General features: G+C 34.2%; 1 protein-coding gene across 12 annotated transcripts in view; it reads left to right on the top strand.

Moving 5' to 3' along the window:
- The window catches only part of TRDN (triadin), a 355,819-nt gene that overhangs the window by 232,082 nt on the left and 100,698 nt on the right, over nucleotides 1-23,039 (top strand). For all 12 annotated transcript variants that reach the window (XM_087865452.1, XM_087865446.1, XM_087865444.1 and 9 more), the window contains 2 exons: nucleotides 5,442-5,489; nucleotides 15,473-15,520. In XM_087865452.1, coding sequence (XP_087721578.1) covers nucleotides 5,442-5,489; nucleotides 15,473-15,520 — 96 coding nt within the window. The remainder of the gene's footprint in view (nucleotides 1-5,441; nucleotides 5,490-15,472; nucleotides 15,521-23,039) is intronic.

The raw sequence follows: 23,039 nt of genomic DNA, 5'->3' as shown, positions 1-23,039 counted from the left end.
CCTACATGGATGAGTCAGATGTCAATCACTTGATCTATTAACACATGTCAAGATTCTTTAGGAAAAGTTAGTATACAGAATTTTAAAATAAAGTTCCTTTGGGACACCTGGCTTGCTTAGTCAGTGGAGCATGTGACTGTTGATTTGGGATTGTGAGTTTGAGCCCCATATTGGATGAGGAGATTACTGTTTTAAAAAAGAAAAAAAATAAAGTCCTTTTGAATTTCATTAGTTATATAATATTAGAAGAGTACTTGGGGACAATTTATATTAGTCAAAAAAGTGGCATGGCCCCTGGGATTCAATTACATACTCTGTCATGGAAGTTACGGGGGGGAATATCTATGAGCCTGAACAATAGATCTGATATTAATGAAGTGTGTCTAGAACACGGATTGCATGACATGTATGACCATGAATCTCAGTTGGTTAAGACAGTCTTCATATTCATATTCATATCATTTCAGAGTAATTATTACTAGCACCTCCTTTCCCTTGCTCAGTTTGGATAATAAATTATAAGATCACAACCCAAATCACAGACAGTGCTGACTGAATGAATTCAAAATAGTACTGATATAATTCTAAGAAAAGACAAGCTACACACTTGGAAAAGATATTTGTAGCACATATAAGTAACAAGAGTTAAGTAGCAAAGAAATAAATAACCTCAAAAATGAAAAACAAGACAAAGAACTTGATAGACAGTGAGCAGAAAAAAATGGACAAAAATATATAAGTAAGCATCAAAAAAAAAAAAGCCTCCCAAATGGCTTATAAACATATCAAAAGATGTTCAATCTCTTAGTATAATAGAATTTTAATTGAAAGCACAATAAGATACTGTTGTGCCATTAACCATGCCAGATTGACCAAAAAGAGAAAAATGATTATTCTGGTAATGGTAATGATATGAAGAAATAGAAACTCTCACATGCACTGTTCATATGAATGTAAAATTTGAGGGAACATTGTGGCATTTATCTGGAAAAATTTAAATATGAGCAAATGCTATCACCCAATAATTTCACTTCTAAGAAAACGCTTGCGCATGTGTAGTAGGAGACATGTGTGTGAATGTTCATAGCAGGATTATATGTAACAGCACAAAATCAGACATGGCCTAATGTCCATTGGCAGGAGAAAGGATGTATAATTATTAGAATGTATATATTATAGTGGAATAGTATACAACAGTTAAAATTGATAATCAGCTATAGCTACTCATGTCAACATGGCTTCTGTAAAAGGTTAAACTGAATTTATTTAAGCAAACAACAATTTGAATCAAACAGTGCCAAAAATGAAAAAGTCGTTAGAGGCACTCCATCGGCAGGGGCTAGGGCAGAGGTTTAAGAAGACACAGAACCAAAGCAAAGAAATAAGTTAATTGGCTAGAACTAAAATGTTTGTCTTCTTTCGGAAAATTTAGTTATTTGGCTGTCATGATAGTTGTTCTTAAGTTTTAGTTTTTCAGATTTCATAAAAATCGTGGTGACTGGCTTTGGTTTGTTCATATAAGCTACCAAATTCACTAGAGCTACCCCAGTCTAATAGCCTCTTTAACCATTTTAACACTGCATCTCAACGTGATGCTTTGAAAGAAGCAAATCACAAGAATTAAACAATAGAAATCAATTTTTATAGTTATTTCAGTAAACAATATAATTTGATCTATATGAAATTGTCTTATCTTTGCTTAGAGATAAGTACATGTAATAAAAACACTGTACTGAAAAATATGGACAAAATTTAGGACAATGATAATTCCAAAATGAAGGGAAAGGCATGAGGTAGTGGAAGATTTCAAAGGCTTTGGTGGTATTCTATTTTTTAAGCTCGCAGGATGTTATAAAGGTGTGCATATTTTTGATTACCATTTGTTAAAATGTGCACGTATGATATATGCCTTTATGCCTCTCATTTCTATAATATTTTTCATAATTAATCAGGCTTTAAAATCCCAGAGCATGAGAAGACAGAAGGGGCTACATGGAGTCGCAGCTCCCTGGCAGCTGTGATGTACTACAGAGAGACGAGTGGCTGGGGTTGGGGGCAGATATAAGTGAAGGATGTGGTTGTCTGCAGTTATCAAGAGTGACATATTATGTTTCTGAAAGTATCACTGAAGTGGAAAACTGATGAGGTAGCAGATAGAAGTAATATTTGCAAGAAAAAGGCCTTGACTTGGCAAAAGGAGATGCGATGCAGGCTAGACTGGTATTAAATATGGGGCAGGGATTGGTCATCCTTTGGGATGGAAAGGAAAACAAGTGGCACAGGTATGTGCCAGTGAGGTGGGGAAAATATGAGGTAGTATAGTCTGCTTATGTTTTCTCTATGAATCTCTCAGCAGCGCTTGCCTCTCCACTGCAGGATACTGGAAGCTTGAGGAGGGGTGGGAATGCATGAGCCCGTTGTCTAGCATGGGAAAGCAAGTTCCCTAGGTCTGCGCTAGTATTGATGGTCGGTGCTGAGCACTCCCTTAAATACTGAACTGAGATCTTTCCAGCGAGATCTGCAGCAGGGTGAGGGCCTTCCTCCAGCTTGGATGACTGCTCAGGTGGCAGGCATAAAGTAGTTTTGGTGTTTTCGGGGTACAGTGTGTTGAATTGTGCCCCCCAAAGGATATGTTAAAGTCCTAAGTCAGTGTCCATGAATGTGACCTTATTTCAAAATAGGGTCTTTACAGAAGTAATCAAGTATTACAGTGGATTACAGTGGCCCTGGATCCAGTGACTGGTGCCTTTATAAGAAGAGGGAGATTTGGAGACACGCACATACACACAAAAGGAAGAGAACCATGTGAAAGCAAAAGGAGAAATTGGGGTGATGCAGCTATAAACCAGTATGTGAATGGTCGCCAGCAACCACCAGAAGCTAAGCAGAGGCAAGGAAGGATTCTTTACAGGAGAATTAAGAGATAACTTCAGAGGATGGCCTGACGACACCTTCATTTTGGATTTCTTGACTCTAGAACTGTGAAAGAATAAATTTCTGATATCTTTAGCCACCCAACAGTTTAAAAGCAGCCTGGGGGACTACTACTGATGATGACTATAAAAGCAGCCTATAAAAGCAGACACGAAGTGAGTGATTACACCATGCTTCATATATGTATTAGCTTGGAAAGAGTGAAAGTGAGGACCTGAGGAAGATCTGCAGCAGTGAGAAAAGGGTAAGATCAGAAGAATGAAAGTATTGACGGAGTCGGATACTATTTGGAAAAGGTTCTTGAATAAATTAGATGTAAAGGGAAGAATGGTGCAATGGTGCCAAAGAATAGGATTTTTGGGGATCAGAGTTTTGGCAGAAGAGGAAAAGTCCAAGAGTATGTTGGCGGGCAGTAGTGAGCAGAGAACTGGAGTACAGTTTTTAGAAGTGTGGAGGCTAAGGAAATCAGAGATGAAGTGAGCATGTGAACTGTGTGTGTAAGTGACTCCCAATCCTGGTTAAATATTAGACTAGCTTCCAAATATATGAATAGCCAGGCCACATCCCAGACGCACTAACTTAGAATTGCAAAGCTTTCAAAGCTCTGTAGCCCACTCTAGGCCTACAACATCTCAAAGTCATGGACTTCTAACAGCCCCCCAGCTTATTCTACTGTGTGGCTGTGACTGAGACTTGTTTTTAATGAAAATCACAGTAGTAGTGGAGAGAATGATGACTGTGTGCAAAAATACTCAGTGAGGGATGGGGCAAGAGTATAAGGTTGGTTAATGACAACGAACAAGAGGCATAGAGCCAGGTGCAACCGGACAGTGTGTATTTCAAAGGAACTGGGATTTAGAGGAAGCGAGGAGGTAACCTTTGAGAAGTAATAAGAAGTAAAGAGGATATATACATCACTTCCAGGAGCTTTGGTATGCAGGGGATGGGAAAACAAACATCTCCATTTTAGAAGACTGCTTGCAGGGAAGCAGTGTCCTTAAGAAGCTTGGATGGGGTTAAAAGAAGAAAACAAAGCACGCGTTCTAATAGAGGCTGAGTATTGCAGGGATGTGTACTGTGGTGGAGAGTTGACTTTGGAAGGACTTTGGAAAGGGTCTGTTTTTAAAAGAAATGTGAACTCAGTTTTCTGCTGGCAGCGTAAACTTGTGGTGGTAACCTTGGTAAACAGGGATGGGGATCCCCGAAGAATTAGTCCTGATTGTCTCTTAGGGGAAGTTTGGTAATCAGTTTTCAAACAATGGTCTGGACCAGCAGCATAAGCCTCACCTGGGAATGGATTAGGAATGTAAATTCTAAAGACATATTCCAGACTCACCGTATCAAAACCTCTGGGCTCAGCATCTGTGTTTTAACAGCCCACAGAGTGACTCAGATGCATGCTCAAGTTTGAGAGCCATTGGTGTAAAGTCTTCATCTGGAAGGTATATGATAGCCAGGGGTCTGGGAGCTCAGGGTCTTAAGGCAGCCTGGAGAAGAGGATATTTACATGACTTCTTATCTAGGCTCAACTTGTAAAGCTTGTGGTACCTAATATTATGGAACTAAAGCCTAAACATGATGTGAAATTCTCCTCTGACATTGGATCTTTCTCACAGCCCAAAGTCTATGGCATAGGGAGGGCAAAGGAACGTGAAGAGTCCTGTAGTTTGGTTGTTCCCAGAGCCTCGGCTGGGATGTGTACGAGTGAGGGGATAAGTACAGATACTAATAAGAATAAAAATAAACATAAAAATACAGGGGACTGAGGAGAACAACATCAAAAACTAAAAAGTTAATAAAATAAGTAAATAAAGATTTGTAAATATTCACCGGTTCATTGTTATTTTTCTTATTTTCTTATGAACTAGAGAAAACTTTTACTAGCTTTGATTTGAGGTCCAAAATTTTGTACTAGGACCAGCATTTCAGATTATGTCTTCAAGGCAGTTCTCTTATATTCCACACTAGATATTCAGAGAAACTACAAGAACACACTTTGGGTCTTTTATTTCTCTCTCTCTCTCTGTCTCTCCAAAAAAATATTCAAATGGAATTTTCTGTATTATTATGGTGAATCTTTTATAATATAAAGCTAATTGATTGAGGTCAAATACTGCTTACCATCCCCATAATTAAAGGCTAAATGAAGAAGTCCTTTGAAGTCCTCTTCCCCACAGCTCATACATCATTTTATATTTGAATATAAACTAATTAGTATTCCAGTGTATTTTGTGAAATAAGCCACCTTGTCTAATGGCCACTACTTACATAGGCATTAGAATTTAATGCCACAGAGTTGTATCTTAGAGAGATAAGAGAGTTCATTACTTAAAATATATATATATATAGGTACTTTATAGAGTGGTTTTCTCTGCTGCTTGCTTTGCTCTCAGGTGCCACAATCTATCTTTAGGGCACTTTTAGTCTTGTCTGACTTACAATACCATAAGACAGCGACCCGGCATTTCTGATATCCATGTCTCATTCTTTAATATTTGAATTTGCAGAAACTGAACGAGCCAAAGAAGAGACTAGTGCTGCCTCAACTAAAAAAGGTAAATGCAGCTTAAAGAAAAAGATGTCATGGCTATAGCTTATTTCTGCTAAGGTTTCTAACTTAATGTATTGTTCAGTGCTTATAGAAGAGTTCTATTTATGATTTTACTATTTCATTGATACATTAGCAAACCCACTTTGCACAAGATTTATGGTATCCATGTTCATAAGGCTTTGTCTTCAGTGTTCTAGTGCCAATGGTTTCATTCCTTTAGGGTGATAAACTAAAACTAGTAATTATAGTCCAATTGCAAGTTAGTGTTTGAAAAATTGAAGAAATGCTGCTATTTAAGCTCAACAGGATCCCAATCATCTGGAGAGCATTCAAGTTCAATATACTGCCTTAGGAAGGCAGGGCTTGAACAAATGAAACTTGGACTAGGAGACCTTACGTGAACAATGGTCACCTTGTGCTTGCATAATATTAAATTAGAAAATGTGCTCCTCGAAGTGCTCACTTGGGGATATTTTGCTTTAAGAAATATTGGGAAGTTTGGAATTTAAGTTTTTAAAGTTATTTCTCTTGTCATGTCTAATCAGAGGCAATTACTTATGTGAATATTGACTCCCTTTAGGAGACATTTTAAATGATATTTTTAAGAACATTCATATACATTAAAAATAATCATCATGATGAGACTATGGACTCTGGGAAACAAACTGATGGTTTCAGAGGGGAGAGGAGTGGAGGAATGGGGTAGCCAGGTGATGGGTATTAAGGAGGGCACGTGTTGTAATGACACTGGGTGTTACACACAACTAATGAATCATTGAACACCACATCAAAAACTAATAATGTACTGTATGGTGGCTAACTTAACATAATTTTTAAAAAAAAGAAAAAAAAGAAAAGTTTTACATATTCCCAATTCGAAATAAACTGGAACAATTCTAAAATTTGTGAGTCTGTCTTACTGATACACAGAAATGAGATCAGTAATATATCCAGTGTTGCCAGAAGTATCTCAAGGGACAATTTAACAACCTTATACTTAACATACACTCACACACACACAAACACAAATCTACACATGTACTTTTTTGCACATACACCACTAAAACACCATAATGGTCTTCTCCTAAAAAACTTTCTTATAGCACATGCTTTATAAAGAGAATATATATCAGGACTCAAGGGAGATATAAAATGTACATAATACAGGGGCACCTGGGTGGCTCAGTCGTTAAGCGTCTGCCTTTGGCTCAGGGCGTGATCCCAGTGTTCTGGGATTGAGCCCCACGTCAGGCTCATCCTCTGGGAGCCTGCTTCTTCCTCTCCCACTCCCCCTGCTTGTGTTCCCCCTCTCACTGGCTGTCTCTCTGTCAAATAAATAAATAAAATCTAAAAAAAAATGTACATAATACATATCCTTAAAACCAAGCAATTTACACATGTACATATATGAATATAAATACATGTATATAAATTAACACAATATAAATTAATAAATTTCATTAATATATAAATTAATGTATAAATTAGTATATATATGTCTAAGGTAAGACAAAAATTAGATAAAGAATATTTAAAGAAAAAATATAAACTTTTTTGTGAGGTAATAATTAGAAGCTCAGGTTACTGAAATTAATGGGTGCCCTCTCTTAAATCCTAACCATATCTTTTCCTAATAAACTAATATTTGTGATGCCATTTTTGATAAGTGATTATAGTACATATTGCATTGACATCTTTTGCTAGATATCAATGTGCCCTAAGTGGTAGAGTCATAAATTCATCAAAGTCCACATTAATGTATCTCATTCTTTCATGGTGTCTTTTTTTCAAATCAATTTTACTTTTTGGCATTAAGCAGACTGTGGGAAAAACTTGGTTGTTTCAGAAAGGTTAATGCCATGGTATCATGAAAAGGCTAAAGGTCTAAATATAGATTCAGAGAAAGTCATTAATCTAGGGAAGGATAAAGTGTACATGGTCCAGTAAGTGAATATGAGGCCAGGATATTGGTATGTTTTAAAAGCAAGAACCAAAGTGAGGCAAAGCTGTGTTTCAAAATTGGTAGCCAACGGCGAGGCCAGTGGGGTATCCAAAGAACAGTTGTTTGGGTCTCATATGGAATTAGATTTCAGTTACTGAGCCTTAGGGAATTCCTGATTATGAAAGACAGTCTGGAGACAGAGTTAGGGAGGAAAAATTTGACTACTAGTGACTGAGCCCTGCACAGACTGAGAATCACTTGGAGCCCAGAATTTAGGGTAGAAAAACAAGCACACATAGTTTAGAGTCCAATCAGATCAAATTGGAGTGAACAAAGATACTGAATTGAGATTGAACCATCACTTAGTGAACTCATGGGGATCTTCAAGCAAGAACGGTCCTTGAGTTTAGAGTAAGGCCAAACATTTTGGTTGGGGTTAAATAGAGCTGACTGTTAGAGTGGAGTGAAAGAAGAAAACAAATCTTTTAATGAAAATAAACTACTGGTACTAACTACTTTGCTTCTAGTTAGTCTTAGATCTTATACCTCGATTCTTAAATATGAACCTGCATATTGGGTTTGCCTGAAACTACAGCATGAACAGAAACAAGTGTTCCTTCCAAAGCTGTCATAAATAGATTGAAATTCAGGTAGCGCTTTACCAATTCAATAAGTTACAAGTAAAAGTCAAAAGACACTTCTCTCATTTGTCAGGTAGTTTTTCAGTCCCCTACCCGCTCACTGACAGTTGATCACACATCGCTTCATCATGGATTTAGTAGCCAGCCCCTAATCTCCACAACACTTAGCATCCTTTACAATATGTTCGACTTCTAGTCTTTCAAAAATAAGTAGAGTAAGAAAATTATTTAAGGGTTATTTTTGTTTTCAAAACATTGTAAATTGTTCTTCTACATTGAGGTTTGAACTAGGAACTATGTATGCAATGTTAAGTGGAAATTACTGATTTTGTGCTTGTTTCAAAATATTCATAGTTAAAAAAAGCTTACTATTTTAAATTAATTACAATGTACCAATCTATATATCTAATATAAATTGCTTGATCTTAAGCTACTTTTTAGTCATATTTTCTTTGGGGATATATAGTATTTAATCATCAATATATCATCTTTTTAACTTAAATTTGTTTTGCAGCATTCACATAATTTTCACTTTCATTTAACATATATTTATGGTTCACATACTATGTACAGAATTAAGAGCAAATGTAGATGTTAATATTGTTATTGAGTAATTTAAAATACTGAAAAATAGGAATCTAAGTTGTTTAGACCTCAAGTTTTGCTACCACCTAAAAGTCTTCTATGTAATTATTGTTCATGGTTGAAAGCCAACAAGGTAAAGAGATAAATACAGATACGTTTCCATAGGAATTTAAAAATTATTCTTACCTGGGGAAAAGCAAAGATTTACTATATAAGGTGACTTTAGAGCTAAGACTTAAATAATGTTGTTATGTAATCATTAGCTGGGTATCTTGGGCACAGGCAAAGTGGTGAGAAATTGCAGGATATATATGAGAAAGAACAAGAGTCTCAGGAACATGGTGTGAATTAATACAGTCTGGGATAATAATGCTGCAAAAAGTCCGGATTTTAAAATTGGACTCTATTCCATGGACAATAGGGAGTTAAAGAAAATTTATATATATGAATAATATTCAGACATTTGCTTTAGGAGGAGGCAGGGTAGTTAGGATGTAATAATGTAGGTGACATGTATTAGGACCTGGTAATAATTACGAGATTGCAAAAGAAAGATATTAATAGAATTTGACAACTGATCATCTTTGGGAAGAAAAAAAAAAGAAATGATTTCATGGCAATAATAAGTTTTCAGACTGGGTGCTAGAAGAATATTGTTGATATTCTTATAAAAATTAAGAAGGAAGATGAGAAGTAGTTTGAAGAGGGAAGACAAGATTTTAGACATATCGAAGTTAAAGTGCCAGTAGTACACACAAGTGATATCACATAGGTAGCTCTAAATGTAAAACTAGAGCTCCAGATAATGGCAAGACTGTAATGTATAGGTGGGTGCCCTCTGCATGGGGTTAATGGTAGAAACAGTCAAAGTCCATGAGCGTGTCATGAAGAGATGGTCTAGAGAGAGAACAGAGCTGGGGTAGAATGCTAGGAAACATATATTTGGAGGAAAGAGGGCAAAGAAAGTCAAAGAAAAAAAACGGAAAAAAAATGACTAGAAAGGTAAGAGTTTAAGAGAAAAGTAGTTGTAATTTTTATAATGTCATAGTAACCACAGGAAAAGAAACTATTTCAGTGGCAAGGTGGAGGTCACCAAGTCATTGCCAAGTGCATAATTATTAGGGGAATCACACACTTGAAAGCTAAAGGATGACAAATGGATTGAGGGAAGGAGAGGTGAAAAACACAGGCAATTATGCTGGAGAAAATGTCCTGGAATAAAAGGAGACAGGTTAGCAGCTTTGTGTTCTTGTTTAATCTAGAGCCATCTCCCTTTTGATCTCAGAGGTAAAGTGTTTATCCTTCTTTTCAAGACCAGCTTCTCCATTGTGTCCTCCTTAATCAGGTATCGTGCTTTTTGTGGCATCATCCTCTTTCTTATTACTGATTTTGTTCCTCATTTTGGAAATAATATTCTCAACTTCAAAACTCCTTTTTCTTGATTACTATTTTTCTCTCTACCATTTTCTCTTCTCCACATTTTTTCCGGTTTTCTGGATACTGGAAAGCTAGTACTGCTTCTCATCTCCCCCCGATGGTGAGGCTTCTGTCTCTACTGTGCCACTGATGCTCTGGATAATGCTGATGATGTTATCAGTGCTAAACCAAAGGAGCCATTCAGTACTCACATTACTAGGTTTCTCAATCGTATTTACCACTTTGTCTCTTACCTAAGCTTCTCTTTTGTTGACCTATCATGACAACATGGTGTCCTGGTTCTCCCCATATCACCTGACCTTTTATTCCTAACTTTTGTTTTGTTTTGTTTTGTTGCTGACTCTTAAATTATTGGTGTTCCCAGATTCCATTATTAATGCTCTGAACTTTTCATTTTATACTGTCTCTTTGTGAGATATATCAACTTTCAAGGTTGAAACTCTGACCTATATCCTGAAGATTCCCAATTGTATGTTGCGACTTCAGGACTTCTCTGTGAAAAGGCATTTCCCTGAAGTTTCAAGTTTGTATGCTCAAATGTCCAATAAACATCTTCAAATACAACCTGTCTTAACCCAAACACCTCAGTCCCCCTTCCCAACATGTTTTTCATTATTATTGGTGAATCTAATCTACCTTTATCTCACTAGAAAACTGGGGGTGATCTTTGATTTTTTATCTTTCTTTCCTTCTCCTGATCATTCAAGGTGTCTCCAAGTTCTGCTGATTTTACCCCCTAAATATTTCTTGAATATATTTCCTCCTATTCATAACTGTGAATTCCATCTTAATTTAAGCCTTCATTACATTATGCTTAAACCACTGTAATGAACTCAGTGTTGTCCTTAGGTTCTTGATTTTTATTTCATTAATATTGATCTTACCAGAGTTTCCCCACAATCATAGTAAGTTATCAAGGTCATAAAACTGAATAAGCCATACAATTTAAAACTCGCTTTTTCCAAGTTTGTCATAAAATAAATAAAATCCAACCTTGTTAAAATGACATGAGTCCCCCAAGATCTGATCCCTATATTCCTTTCAACTTCATTTTCAGACATTCCCCATTTTGAATGCTACAATAAATATCATATTGCTCATTATTCCAAATTCACCATATAATGTAAAATTCAGGAAAGATGGTAGCAGGAAGGGATGGTCTTATGAATACATTGATTAGTTAGTATCATCTAAGAATTGATGAGAAGTCTCTCTTTCCTGTTTCTCCACCATAATGTATTCGAAGGATCTTTATATCCAAGATGTAAGACTTTTTCTTCCACAGTTAATGATTTATTCCATTGTTTCAGTCATTGCCATCCCCAGGCTGTACCCTTAAAATCTGAACAACCCTTGGGCAGATAACATTACATTCTTATTTCCTTGGAAATGATAGTTTATCATTCTAAGGCTGTAGGTCTACACCCCAGAGTAATGTATAAATATCATGTGGGGGACGATTCATACTGTAAATATTTTCTTACTCCTCACTTCTTTACCAGGATTCTAACATACCCCATCTCCAAGTAAGCCTCACTGCCTAGGTACAAGTCCCTACTCCTAATGGGAACACATCAGGGTCTTCATGAGTGATGAGGGTCAAGAAAGGAAAGATTAAATTGTTTTGGAGAATTGAGTCCCTAAAGAAAATTGAGGGGAAGAATAATGAAATAAAAGCTTGGAACTACAGAAACCAATTTCTCAGTCTCACAGTTTACCTCAGGACTATCTCTAATCCAGGCATTACTTTCTAAGAGTGCTAGTTACTTTGTTTCCTTTATATTAGTTGGGATCTCTGAAGGAGTGCAATATAAATCTGCTTCTACCCCCCCCCCAAAGTAAATCCTTCCAAATGTAGAGCAAAGAGAATTTCTCTCAGCACCAAAGGAGATTTCAGGTACCCTGTAGTGTAGAAAAAGAAATTGATTGAGGTCTTCTTTTGATTCCAGGCAGTTAGAAAATCCACTTACTTACATGAGCTATTTATTTCTAAAGTTTACTCTCCATAGAATTAGGCTTGATGAATATTACATCAGAAGTAGAAATGAAAGGATCATCATTTCATGCAAAATGTGTTCTTTTCTGTACAGATAATCAGCATTTTCAGTGACCTTTTCTGAGTATAAAAAAACTGCTTTAGGGGACTATCCTCCTCTATTTAATATGAATGTGGAACCCATCATTGAAAAGAAAACTTGGTCTTTATGTGTAAGTCACATTCAAATTGTTTACTAAGAGACATTTACTTTTCAGAGGATTAAAATAAAACAAACTGAAAAGTACACATTTGCTATACAATATTTATAACGATTCTTCTGGATAAAATAATTATGAATAAGACTATATACTCATGGGCTCTATTATAATTACAAATTTTCAGTGTTTCATTTCCATTAATGTACCACACATCTTACTATCTCCTTTATTTAAAGTATGCATAGTGAAGTCTGACTCTAGTTTGGAATTCAAGGTTTTCTGTAATTGGCCTCATCTTTTATTTTAAATTATTCCATATCTCCTCTGTGGGAGCATTCTGCTTCAGCTAAACTTGTTCACTTTCCTCTAGGCATACCTAAGGCTTTCCTGCTCCTTTGTCTTTCTTCACATCTTATTGGCTACACCTAAAATCCATCCTATTCCTGGAAAATCACCAACAACAAAGCTTACCCATTTTCCCTCTCAATTCAGAACATTTCTTATTAAGACATATTATTTGTCAACTAATACATTTAATCACTAAGCAAAAATATATCAATCACTTGCTATGTTAAAACAATACTAGGTAGTGTAAAAATGTAAGCAATACATGTCTAAATATCTCATGTATCAAAGAAAAAATGACAGTAAAATTTGGAAATATGTTGATTTAATGTATGATGAAAACATTATTGAAACTTGGGGTGCAGCTAAACAGTGGTAGGGTAAAATTTATACTCTTTAAAAATATTCATTAGAAAATAAGAAAGGCTGAAAATTGAATATCTAGAAAGCCAATTTTTTTTCATATGGAAAATTAAACCCAAAGAAAGTAGAAGGAAGAGAAATTTTAAAATGTAATAATAAAAGTTAATGAAGTAGTAAATTAAGTTGTACAATAGGGAAAGCAAAAAAGTCAAAATTAGATTGGCCATAAAACCTAAAAAAATATATAGACTCTTATGAAAACTTATTAAGAAAAAAGACGGGGCGCCTGGGTGGCACAGCGGTTAAGCGTCCGCCTTCGGCTCAGGGCGTGATCCCGGCGTTGTGGGATCTAGCCCCACATCAGGCTCCTCCACTATGAGCCTGCTTCTTCCTCTCCCACTTCCCCTGACTGTGTTCCCTCTCTCTCTGGCTGTCTCTATCTCTGTCGAATAAATAAATAAAATCTTTAAAAAAAAAAAGAAAAAAGAAAAAAGAGAGAAGGCATGAAACATCAATGTCAGAAAATTAAAAGGAGGCATCATTACAGATCCTACAGAAATTTAAAAATAGGAATATTTTCCAATAAATCTGAAAATTGAAATGAAATTCATATTTTGAATCCATAACTATAATTCTTCCCCAAAGAAAATTCTAGCCAAGTAGCTTCACTGGTGAATTCTTTCAAACATATAAGGAAAAATTATCACGAATCTTACCCTGAACCTTCCAGGAATAGAAAAAGAGGAAATATTCAGTCATTTTATGGAGCTAGAATAACCTTGATGCCAAAATCCAACAAGAACTAAAAAAGAAAGAAAACATACAAGCAAACTTCTTTTGTGAACATAGAGACATAGACCCTAACAAAATATTAGGAGATCAAGTCTGATAATGTGCATGAAAGATAAAACATAATAAAGTTGGTTTTATTTGGGAAAAAAAAGTAATTAACCAGAATAATAGAATAAAGGGAAATGAATTACATTCATTCATTCATGTACATACATACATCCATTCTGTTAGTAGATCCATTTAATATAATCACTAGAGTAGAAAGAAGCTTCCTTAATCTGAAAAGATATATAAAAACCATTTGCAAATATCATTCTCAGAGAAAATGAAAAAATTTCCATCTGAAAATTAGAACAAGACATCTGTTATTACCACTTCTGTTACACATTGTACTAGATTTTTTTAGCCAGTGTAATAAGGTGAGAGAAAGAAATAATATGTACAAAAATAGAAAAGTAAGAAATAAAACTCATTATTCACAAATGAAATTATTATCTACTTGAAACAATCAAAAGGATCTACTGCTGAACTATTATAATTAATGAGTATATTTAGCAAGTTTTCTGAAAAAGTTATGCAACCTTTCCCTCCCTTCTCTAGTTCATGACATTGGTTTTTGTTTTTGTTTTTAAGAGATCATGGCCGGTTACACTGTAGACATTTTGATTGCTTTGATGATTTCTTCAGAATATTATTCAATATATTTTTTACATCCTGTATTTGATTAAACTGAAAGTTAAATCTTTGGCTTAACTGGATTCCAGTTGGATAGTTCAATGCTCTGGCAAGAATACTTCAGAGGGCAATATTATTTTTATATATCACAGTACATATCATTAAGAAGCCATACTGTCTGGATAACCCATTCTGAATGAATTGTTCTAAGTTTCATCATTGGTTAAGTTGGTGACAATCACATTGCTTTGTTTCAAAGTTACATTTTTCCCCTTGCAACTCTGTGGGGTGATACTTGGTTGTAATGGTAGTATTCAGTCCCTCATTCATCTTTCATCAAATGGCTGCTAGTGTCCTCTGAAGATCCTTGCTTGAGTCAGTTATTTCCGTGGAGAATACTGATTTTGTATGAATAATTTCTACTGTTTTGATGTATAAATAGGTAAACAGTGAGTACTCTACTGAGAGCAATAACTCTTAGAGATAGCATAGTTCAGGTTAAACAGCACCTAAATAATAATCTGATTTCTCTTTCGGTTACTTATGATTTGGGATGACTAATATTTAAATGAATCTCAAGCATGACACTGTTCTTTTAGTTGGTTAAACTAAGTTAATCTTGAATTTAAAGGAACATCTTAGTTGACATTTTCAATACACTGAATGACTCCAGCAATAACCTGAAGTGTAAGTCGATTAATCATAGTCCTGTCAAGTAGAATTATTTGTAGAGCTTATTTATCAATGCAGAATATAAAAGAAGGAGGTAGAAAAGAATGGAAAAACTAGTCAGAAGAAGGAAAGGAATTATTTCTTTTTTTCTCTAATTCTTTAACATTAGATTTAAAATAGGTTTCAGTTGGTTTATAGAGAAATGGGAAATGTTGAAAAGCTTTAAAATAGCTTGTTTAGAGGAAAGAGCTGGCAATGAATGAGTTACAAAATGCTTTTTTGAGCAGAAGCAGCATTTCCATCTGGAACTTTTATTTAAACCTTATCTCTGCTTTGCAGCTGTACCTGGAAAGAAGGAAGAGAAAACAACCAAGACAGTGGAGCAAGGTAAAAAAAAATGAAGGAGGTTGACATTATCTTCTTTAGAAAGACAACAGCATGAGGAGGAAAGCACTGGATTCAGACAGGAGGAAGACAATAACTGTTAAATCTATTGCTCTCTATCACTGTCCTTTCATGTTTTTCTGTGCCAGGGAGAATGTGAGGCAGCAATTGGGTTTTTGTCCTTTTGTATAACTAAACTTTGAATATAAGTTCAGAGCAGGAAAACGCCACAGACTTCTTAATTATATCAGGGAAAATGCTGGAGATTATTGGGAATAAGGAAATGATCGGGGTAACTGGTAGACATTTTTCTGTTTGATTTGTGATTTTAACACCACCTGATTGATCATAGTTTAAAGAATAAAGATGACATAATTCTATTTATGCAAAAATAACTTCTCATGCTTAAAAAATAATATGTAAAACTTAAAGAAAAAACACCAAAAGTAAATTATTTGCGTTTATACTATGACTTCAGCAATTCTCCCAAGAGGTCTGAAATCTCAATGTTAAAAATCAGAATGTTACAAGTAATGCACTTTATTTTTATTTATGTAGTTATATAATAAGTATATCACTCTAGAGTATGCTTGAGAAAAATGCAAGAGTACAGTAGAGTTAAAGCATTTAAAGTGATGTTGGGCCTTCTGTTAGAGCTCAGAGTGCTAATAACTTTAATTACGGTTCCCCCAGTCTTTGGCTTTTCATCTATTATAATATTTATTATTTATTGTAATAAAATCAGAACTGTAATAATTTTGTCAGGAATGAAGTCAAAATAATTTTTCTTTTTAAATTTGGGAGTAATTAAATTCCTAATAGCAAAAATTTATTTTTGATATAAATATATCAAGAAAATCCTTTAACTTCTCGAATATTTCAGATAAGTAAATTAAGGTTAAGGATTCAATTAAGTTAAATGATTGGTTAAAAATTTATTTCATGGGCTTTTCCAAATAAAATCAGATTGCAATTACACTGAAAAAGTTTTCAAATTAATTTTGGCTTCTGGGGGCTCTGTGAAATTTTACAATTCAGTGGAATGTTTCTATCAACTCCTTTTTGATGTGGGTATTTCTGTCTCTGAAATGTAAAGTAGAGGAATAGAAGCTCTACATCCCAACTTTAACTTGTTCACTTAGGCAAGGCCCCGAGCCTAAATTTCTTCTGAAAAAAATAAATAAATAAATAAAAGGGTGTTAATTATATCTGACCTGCCTATTCAACAAGATGTGGAGATCAAATGAGAAAACATGGGAAAGAATATGAAGAATGATAAATTCCTAGATAATTGCATAGTCCTTACTTAGGCATATTTCCTTATCAAATCAGCTTTACTACAGGTGAGATAAACTATCAAACCACTTTGGTCTCACTAAGCTTCACAGTTTTTTCCTTTCTATATAAAGGTGTTGATTGCTCATCTTTGGCATTTGTAGATTTGCTTTTATACCCACAGCATACTAAGAGAAGATTGGCTAGAATGTAAAATGCCCACACTAGTAATAGTACCTAAGCGATAAGTAATTTAAACACAGATTGTTTATTTCTTCTTACCTGCATGTTGGTGTCACTTTCATTAATTCTATAATGTTTCCTCAGGTACGTAGGAGACTAGAAATGGCTCTTAGAGATGTGAACTTACTTTTCAGATAATTTTATAATTCTTTTTTTTATTAAAAATACCTTTTTTCATAAAAGCTTAGGCTCTTAGCTTATATAAAAAATGAGGCTCTCTCAATGGCTCTTTTTATATTGACTTAGTAAATCATTTCGGTTTTAAATATTATAAAACAATGGCCTCATATTTTTCAACTATACATATCATAAGAAATAGAGTATTTGGATAAATTGCATATTTTTGAGATGATGTATGTATGACTAATAATTGATATGAAAAATATATTTTGATTTAAAAAATCAGAAAATGTGAAAATAAGTCAATGACATTTTACAGATTTCATCAGAGTATTCTAAAATTTATTCATAAAATGAGGCTCTAAATCTATTGTGTACTTCTCTTCCTTATGCAGTTCAGTTATCTTGAGAAGTATAAATAATCTAAAACTGTTTATAATGCATTGAGGTACAATGAAATAGTTCTTAAAGAGTCATTTTTATTCATTTAAGTTTGCCTCATGAACTTGTACTGGGGGAAAATATGATTTTCAAAATTCTCACTAGATTTAAAATATACTTGGTGATCTATATAAAATTGTGTATATCGACCTCTGGAGTTAGTCTGAATTATAATTGTATTTAGGAAACGTTGATTAAGCTGAACTTTACATTATGGGAAATTCATGTAGTGAAAGATGGAATGAATTTTATGGTAATGTAATTTAGTAAACTAGACCTCATAACAGGTAAGAGGTAGAAATTTAGTTAATCTAACTTCTGCAAAAGTCCAAAAGTGTAACTCTATTTTATCTCTAACTCATGGTTAGTAGTATTTTTCAGTTATTCTTTTTGTGAAGATCTTAAATTGGCTGGACTAGAATTTTGAATATTAAGAAACATTTTATAAAGAATTCCTCCACTTTAAAGTGCACACACACACACACACACACACCATCCTTGTTTTGAAAGCAAGTAGCGAGAATCACCAAGAGATAAAAATGTTTAACACAGTAAGTGTTGCTATCCTTACAGTGAGAGCTAAGGAAAGCCAAAGATAAAACATTATGACACTTGCTAGGTGTTGTGTGCTACCGTAGGGGGATCCATCTATAGATATTTGTATATTACATCTAGAAAGAGCGCATCATGTTTCATTAAGCTTAATTTATTCATTTGTTGACATTTAATTTCTTATAGTGTACATTTCCTCCTTGTTATTCACTTTCAAAATCGACCTGCCTCCTATATCCCATTTACCTTTCTCTTTTTCAATCTTGATTTCTTTCAGAAGAAAACATTTAGTAATACTTGTTTGTAACTAGCCCGCTGAGCAAAAGAGTCACCCTAAAGAAGCATCCAGGGGCTTATTACTTACTTGGGCAGGGAAGGACACCAGTCAAGACAATTAACTTTAAAAGACCTGAATTGTAGATTGGAGTCCCCACATCTCCCTGTTTTTAATTTTCTTCCTTCAAAGTGACTTAAATCCAACAGTGAAAAAGTAAATAGTAATACACTAGATCACTTGCAAATCATCTTTCCTTTTCTTTCATTCACACCTATGCATGAGTTCATTTAAGGTCTTCTTTAACAGTCTGTTCTAGAAGCCTGTAACAGTGCTGGCATACAGCATGTGTTCAATGAATATCTGTGGTTTGAATGAAAACAGGGGGGTTGTTGAAGAAAAGACTATAAAGTGATCCAGATTTCAATGAACTGTGCCTCTAAATACTCTTCAATTAAGAGGGTATTTTAGTTAATCAAAATATGATTTCCAATAGTAAAGGTTGCCATATTTCAGAAACCATGACATAAGTGATTAAATTCTTCAGTTCTGCAGTGGAACTAGTAGAGAAAAAATAATAATTAAATATACACTATTCGTTAATGACACCATATTATTATGATCTTTGTAGATGGTGTTCTTACACAGACAAAACTGCATGTGGTGAATATTCCTCATATGGATAAGCATTCAAATATTAAATTTTAGTAATTGCAATGCTTGTGAATTTTTTTTAAATACTTAAAATGGAAGAGAAAATTAAACAATTGCCCAATTCAGCCAATATATGAATGTAAAAATAGAAACATTAGACCTATCCCTGTTTTTCTTATTTTTACAACTGTGGAGCAGAATTTGATGATCTCTTAGTCCTTCCAAATGTAAAAATGTTCTATTTAACAAAGTTTTTAAGCAGTGTGTTCCTAACATCAAGATATAAAGGCTATTTTTCTTTAGGGGAAGCCTAGTCTAGAAGGACTTTCTTTTCTAAAATTTTTGAGATTCAAGTGCTAAGGAAAAACATACCATCAACTTGAGTACTTATACTTCAGTATCCTAAAATTAAACTGAAAGTTTCACCTCAGAAATATTAAGTATAGTTTTCCATCTTCTTAACTATTAAAAATCACTTCAAAATCGTTAAGTAGAAACATGACAGAAAAATATTCATGAAAAAAGATTAAATAGAATTTAAGTGCCTATCAGCCACAAGAATAAATCTGAGCACAATTAGTAATCATTTGATTCAGGATAAAGCTGGAGCATGTGGATCATAAATGTATCAACTACAGTTCACTTCCTGTAATAAAAAATTCTATCTTGCCTTAAATTAAGAAATGTTTCTAAATTCAGAAGCACGCGAATTTGTGTTCATTTGTGTTCACCTGAAGAGTTTCTTTCTTTGCCTTTGATTCTATTTTGTAAACAACGGTACCCTACGTAATTGTATTAGTGTTTTTAGTTGTCATAACAGCAGGGAAACCCAAATGCTATCACAGCTTTGTGTATTTGTCCCTGTCCTCCTTCACCTTTTCAGATTCTTTTATTCTCTGTACATGCACTGGTCTATTTAGAATATGTGATGTGTACTTATTGTAGATTTATCTCCTACTTTCGAGTGAATGTTAATAATATCTAAGAATAATGGTTTCCCTGAGAGAAACTTATTTATTTAAATAATTAATGTTTATATTTCATGGTGTGTCAACATTATTTTAAAAAGAAGCAATTTTGCATTTCAGATCAATGGAGTAAAACTGGAAGTTTAGTTAATATGAATTGTATTTAACTATTTACTTGATATGTGATTACAAAATAACCTATTTGCACATGTGCACTAAGTCATGCTGTTGACCCTCAATAAATGTTAAATGATAACAATACTATTGATTCCTGTGAATTCCAAACTTTTTGACAACAGTTTGTGCTTTGATTGTTTAATATTTATTGAGCGCCCACAACAGAATAGGCGCTGGAGAATGGGTGTGAGGAACATGAAGTGGGCTTCAGAGAGAAGATGGTTTACATCCGGGGCTTTACAACACATGACAATGCGTGTACTCTGCTTATTTATGTATTTTATGTATTTTCAAAAGAACCTTTAGCAATTCTCCACTGTCTCACTTGCTCACATAGCACATCTCACTTCTTACTTTTATTTAATACCTTTAGAATGTTCTCGTGATTATTTTATCTTATGTATATGAAATTCTTTTCTGATTTCCTTCTCACTATGTTCCTCCCCACTCCTCTCATCCTTTTAATAATGAGATAGATCTAAATCCTACTTACACAGCAGAACAACACCCATTCAGAACGAATTTGTATTATTGCATGGATCTCCCACAGGGGGCCATGTTCTGTCATTGCAATATTTGGTTCACATTTATTGATAAGAATGCCATTCAATGCTAAAGAGAATTTCAGCCCAATAAAAGAGCAAAGCGTGCCAATGCTGTTGACAAGATTTCGAGGTGATGCTACGAGACCCATTCATGTTCTAGCTTTCTCTCAAAAGTTAAAGTTCTTTTTCATTAATGATCCATTTTTTTCTAATAAACTAATGTGTGACTTGTTCACTCTTATTTTATGTAGGATATACTAGAGGCAAGTACAGGTCACACAGGGATGTAATTTTAAATTTTTGTTTCCATGAAAATATTCTGTCTTTTAATTATCCTGAAAATGAATCATTCCTCTGCCTATCTGGTCTCTGTGACTATTTGTAATTCCTTCCTTTTCTTAGAGATTCTGACCATTTTATGGAGAAGCAAACTAAAACTGTAAGATTGCCCCCAGGAACATACCCTTGTACTTCATATTGGGATCACTACTCTTTTTTTGGTTGGGGGGGAGGTCACCACCCTTAACACCAAGTAACCTTATCAACTATAGGTCAGAGAAACTGGTAGGTAGATAGGTTGAATTACCTGAAAAGACACCATACCAGGAACAATGTGTCACTCCTACGCTGTCTGCATTCTACTCCTTCCATGATTTATCAAAGTAGTTTCTTAATGGGAATGTTATCAGTCTTTTAAGTTCTTAAAAGTAACTCACTTTTCACATCAAATATGTGCTCTTGCTTCACTTATAATCCTCAAATGTTGTCTTGATTTAACTTCCAACAATCTTCATGTAAAAATAATAGAATGCAATTATGAACCATTTCTTAAAGCCCAGTCAAATCTAATTGTAAATATGAAGAAAGTTGGCTTATGATATCTGAATTTAATGGCAATGAACTTCAGATTTCTTTTGCCAATACTTAATATAATTTCATAATTTTAAAATAATGGAAGTATGGATTCTTTAAATTATCTACATCTTAATCTTATGTTGATAGTTCTTTAAGACATCCTTAAATATGGGGGCACCTGGGTGGCTCAGTTCGTTAAGCCCCTGACTCTTGATCTCAGCTCAGGCCTGGATCTCAGGGTCATGAGTTCAAGCCCGGCATTGAGTTCAAGACCCATGTTGGGTTCCACTTAAACCCCTCCCCCCAAAACACACACACACACACACACACACACACACACACACACACACATCCTTAGATCTGAAAGAGTCTGTTTCCATTCTCTTCCTAGTGAAATTCTCTTACAAATCCTATTTTTCCTCATATGCAATTTCAATTACCATTACCAGGACTTGGCATGTAAAAACAACTTTTAATTATTTAACATAAATACTTGAAGATTAAAATTTTGTTCATTCTAGGCTAGATTATATAAAGGATTGAGGAGATGCATCGCAGTGTTTACCATACAACACACCAAGACCATGCTTCCTTATGAGCTCAAGAACATCAAGCTGCTAATTATGCCTTTTTTTTCTTTTGATATTTTGTACCGCTCCTGCTATTATCCTGAAGCCACATATGGATTGGATCCTTTTTCCCTTGGAAATCTTTAATAGAAAGTATATCATAAGCTGCTATGTTACAAAGGTTGTTTCCTGAGGTTTTTTTTTTTCTTTTTATTGACTTTTTTCTTTCATTTATAAATCAATTTTCTATTAAAGACCTGTTTAGGGAAAACAATTGGCATACCTACCTTGAATAAAAATGTATAAAACCCAATTGTTATGCTACATCCTATAACACATTAATGGAGGTTAGCTCTATTCTCTAAAAATCAAATTGCAAGAAACCATATGAAATCATTAGCCCCACATGCATTGTTACTTTCTTCTTGCTGTAAATGAAATTATACATTTTAGGTCAAATAATTTCAGGAATGAACATGAAAATTTTATCAATAGTCTACATAAAATTTACCTGTGTCTTGTTGACTACTACTGCCCCAATTTGTCATCGAATGATGATGTAATATAAACTGATTGAAAAGGATTCTTAAAAAAAAAGAAAAATTTAATTCAGATCTTCTCTGGAATTCTAAAATGGCAAAATCAAGTTAAAAAATTTTTTCATTATTATAACTTGCAAAGTCTGGGTTTTATTTCACATCATTCTAGAATAAACTACTAGTCAGATAAGCAATACAAAATATCTGTATTGTCCTTAAAACTCTTGGCAATAAAAATCATGGTGAACAGTTTTTTACTTGGAGTTAGCACTTATAGTGTTGGTTCTTGAAAAGAAAAACTGATGAAAGC

This window comes from Ursus americanus, chromosome 11 (genome assembly GCF_024610735.1).
Source record: "Ursus americanus isolate L20-20 chromosome 11, mUrsAme1.1.p, whole genome shotgun sequence".
NCBI lineage: Eukaryota > Metazoa > Chordata > Mammalia > Carnivora > Ursidae > Ursus > Ursus americanus.
Note: the sequence above shows the minus strand (reverse complement) of the source record. Positions and strands in the feature narration are given on the sequence as shown.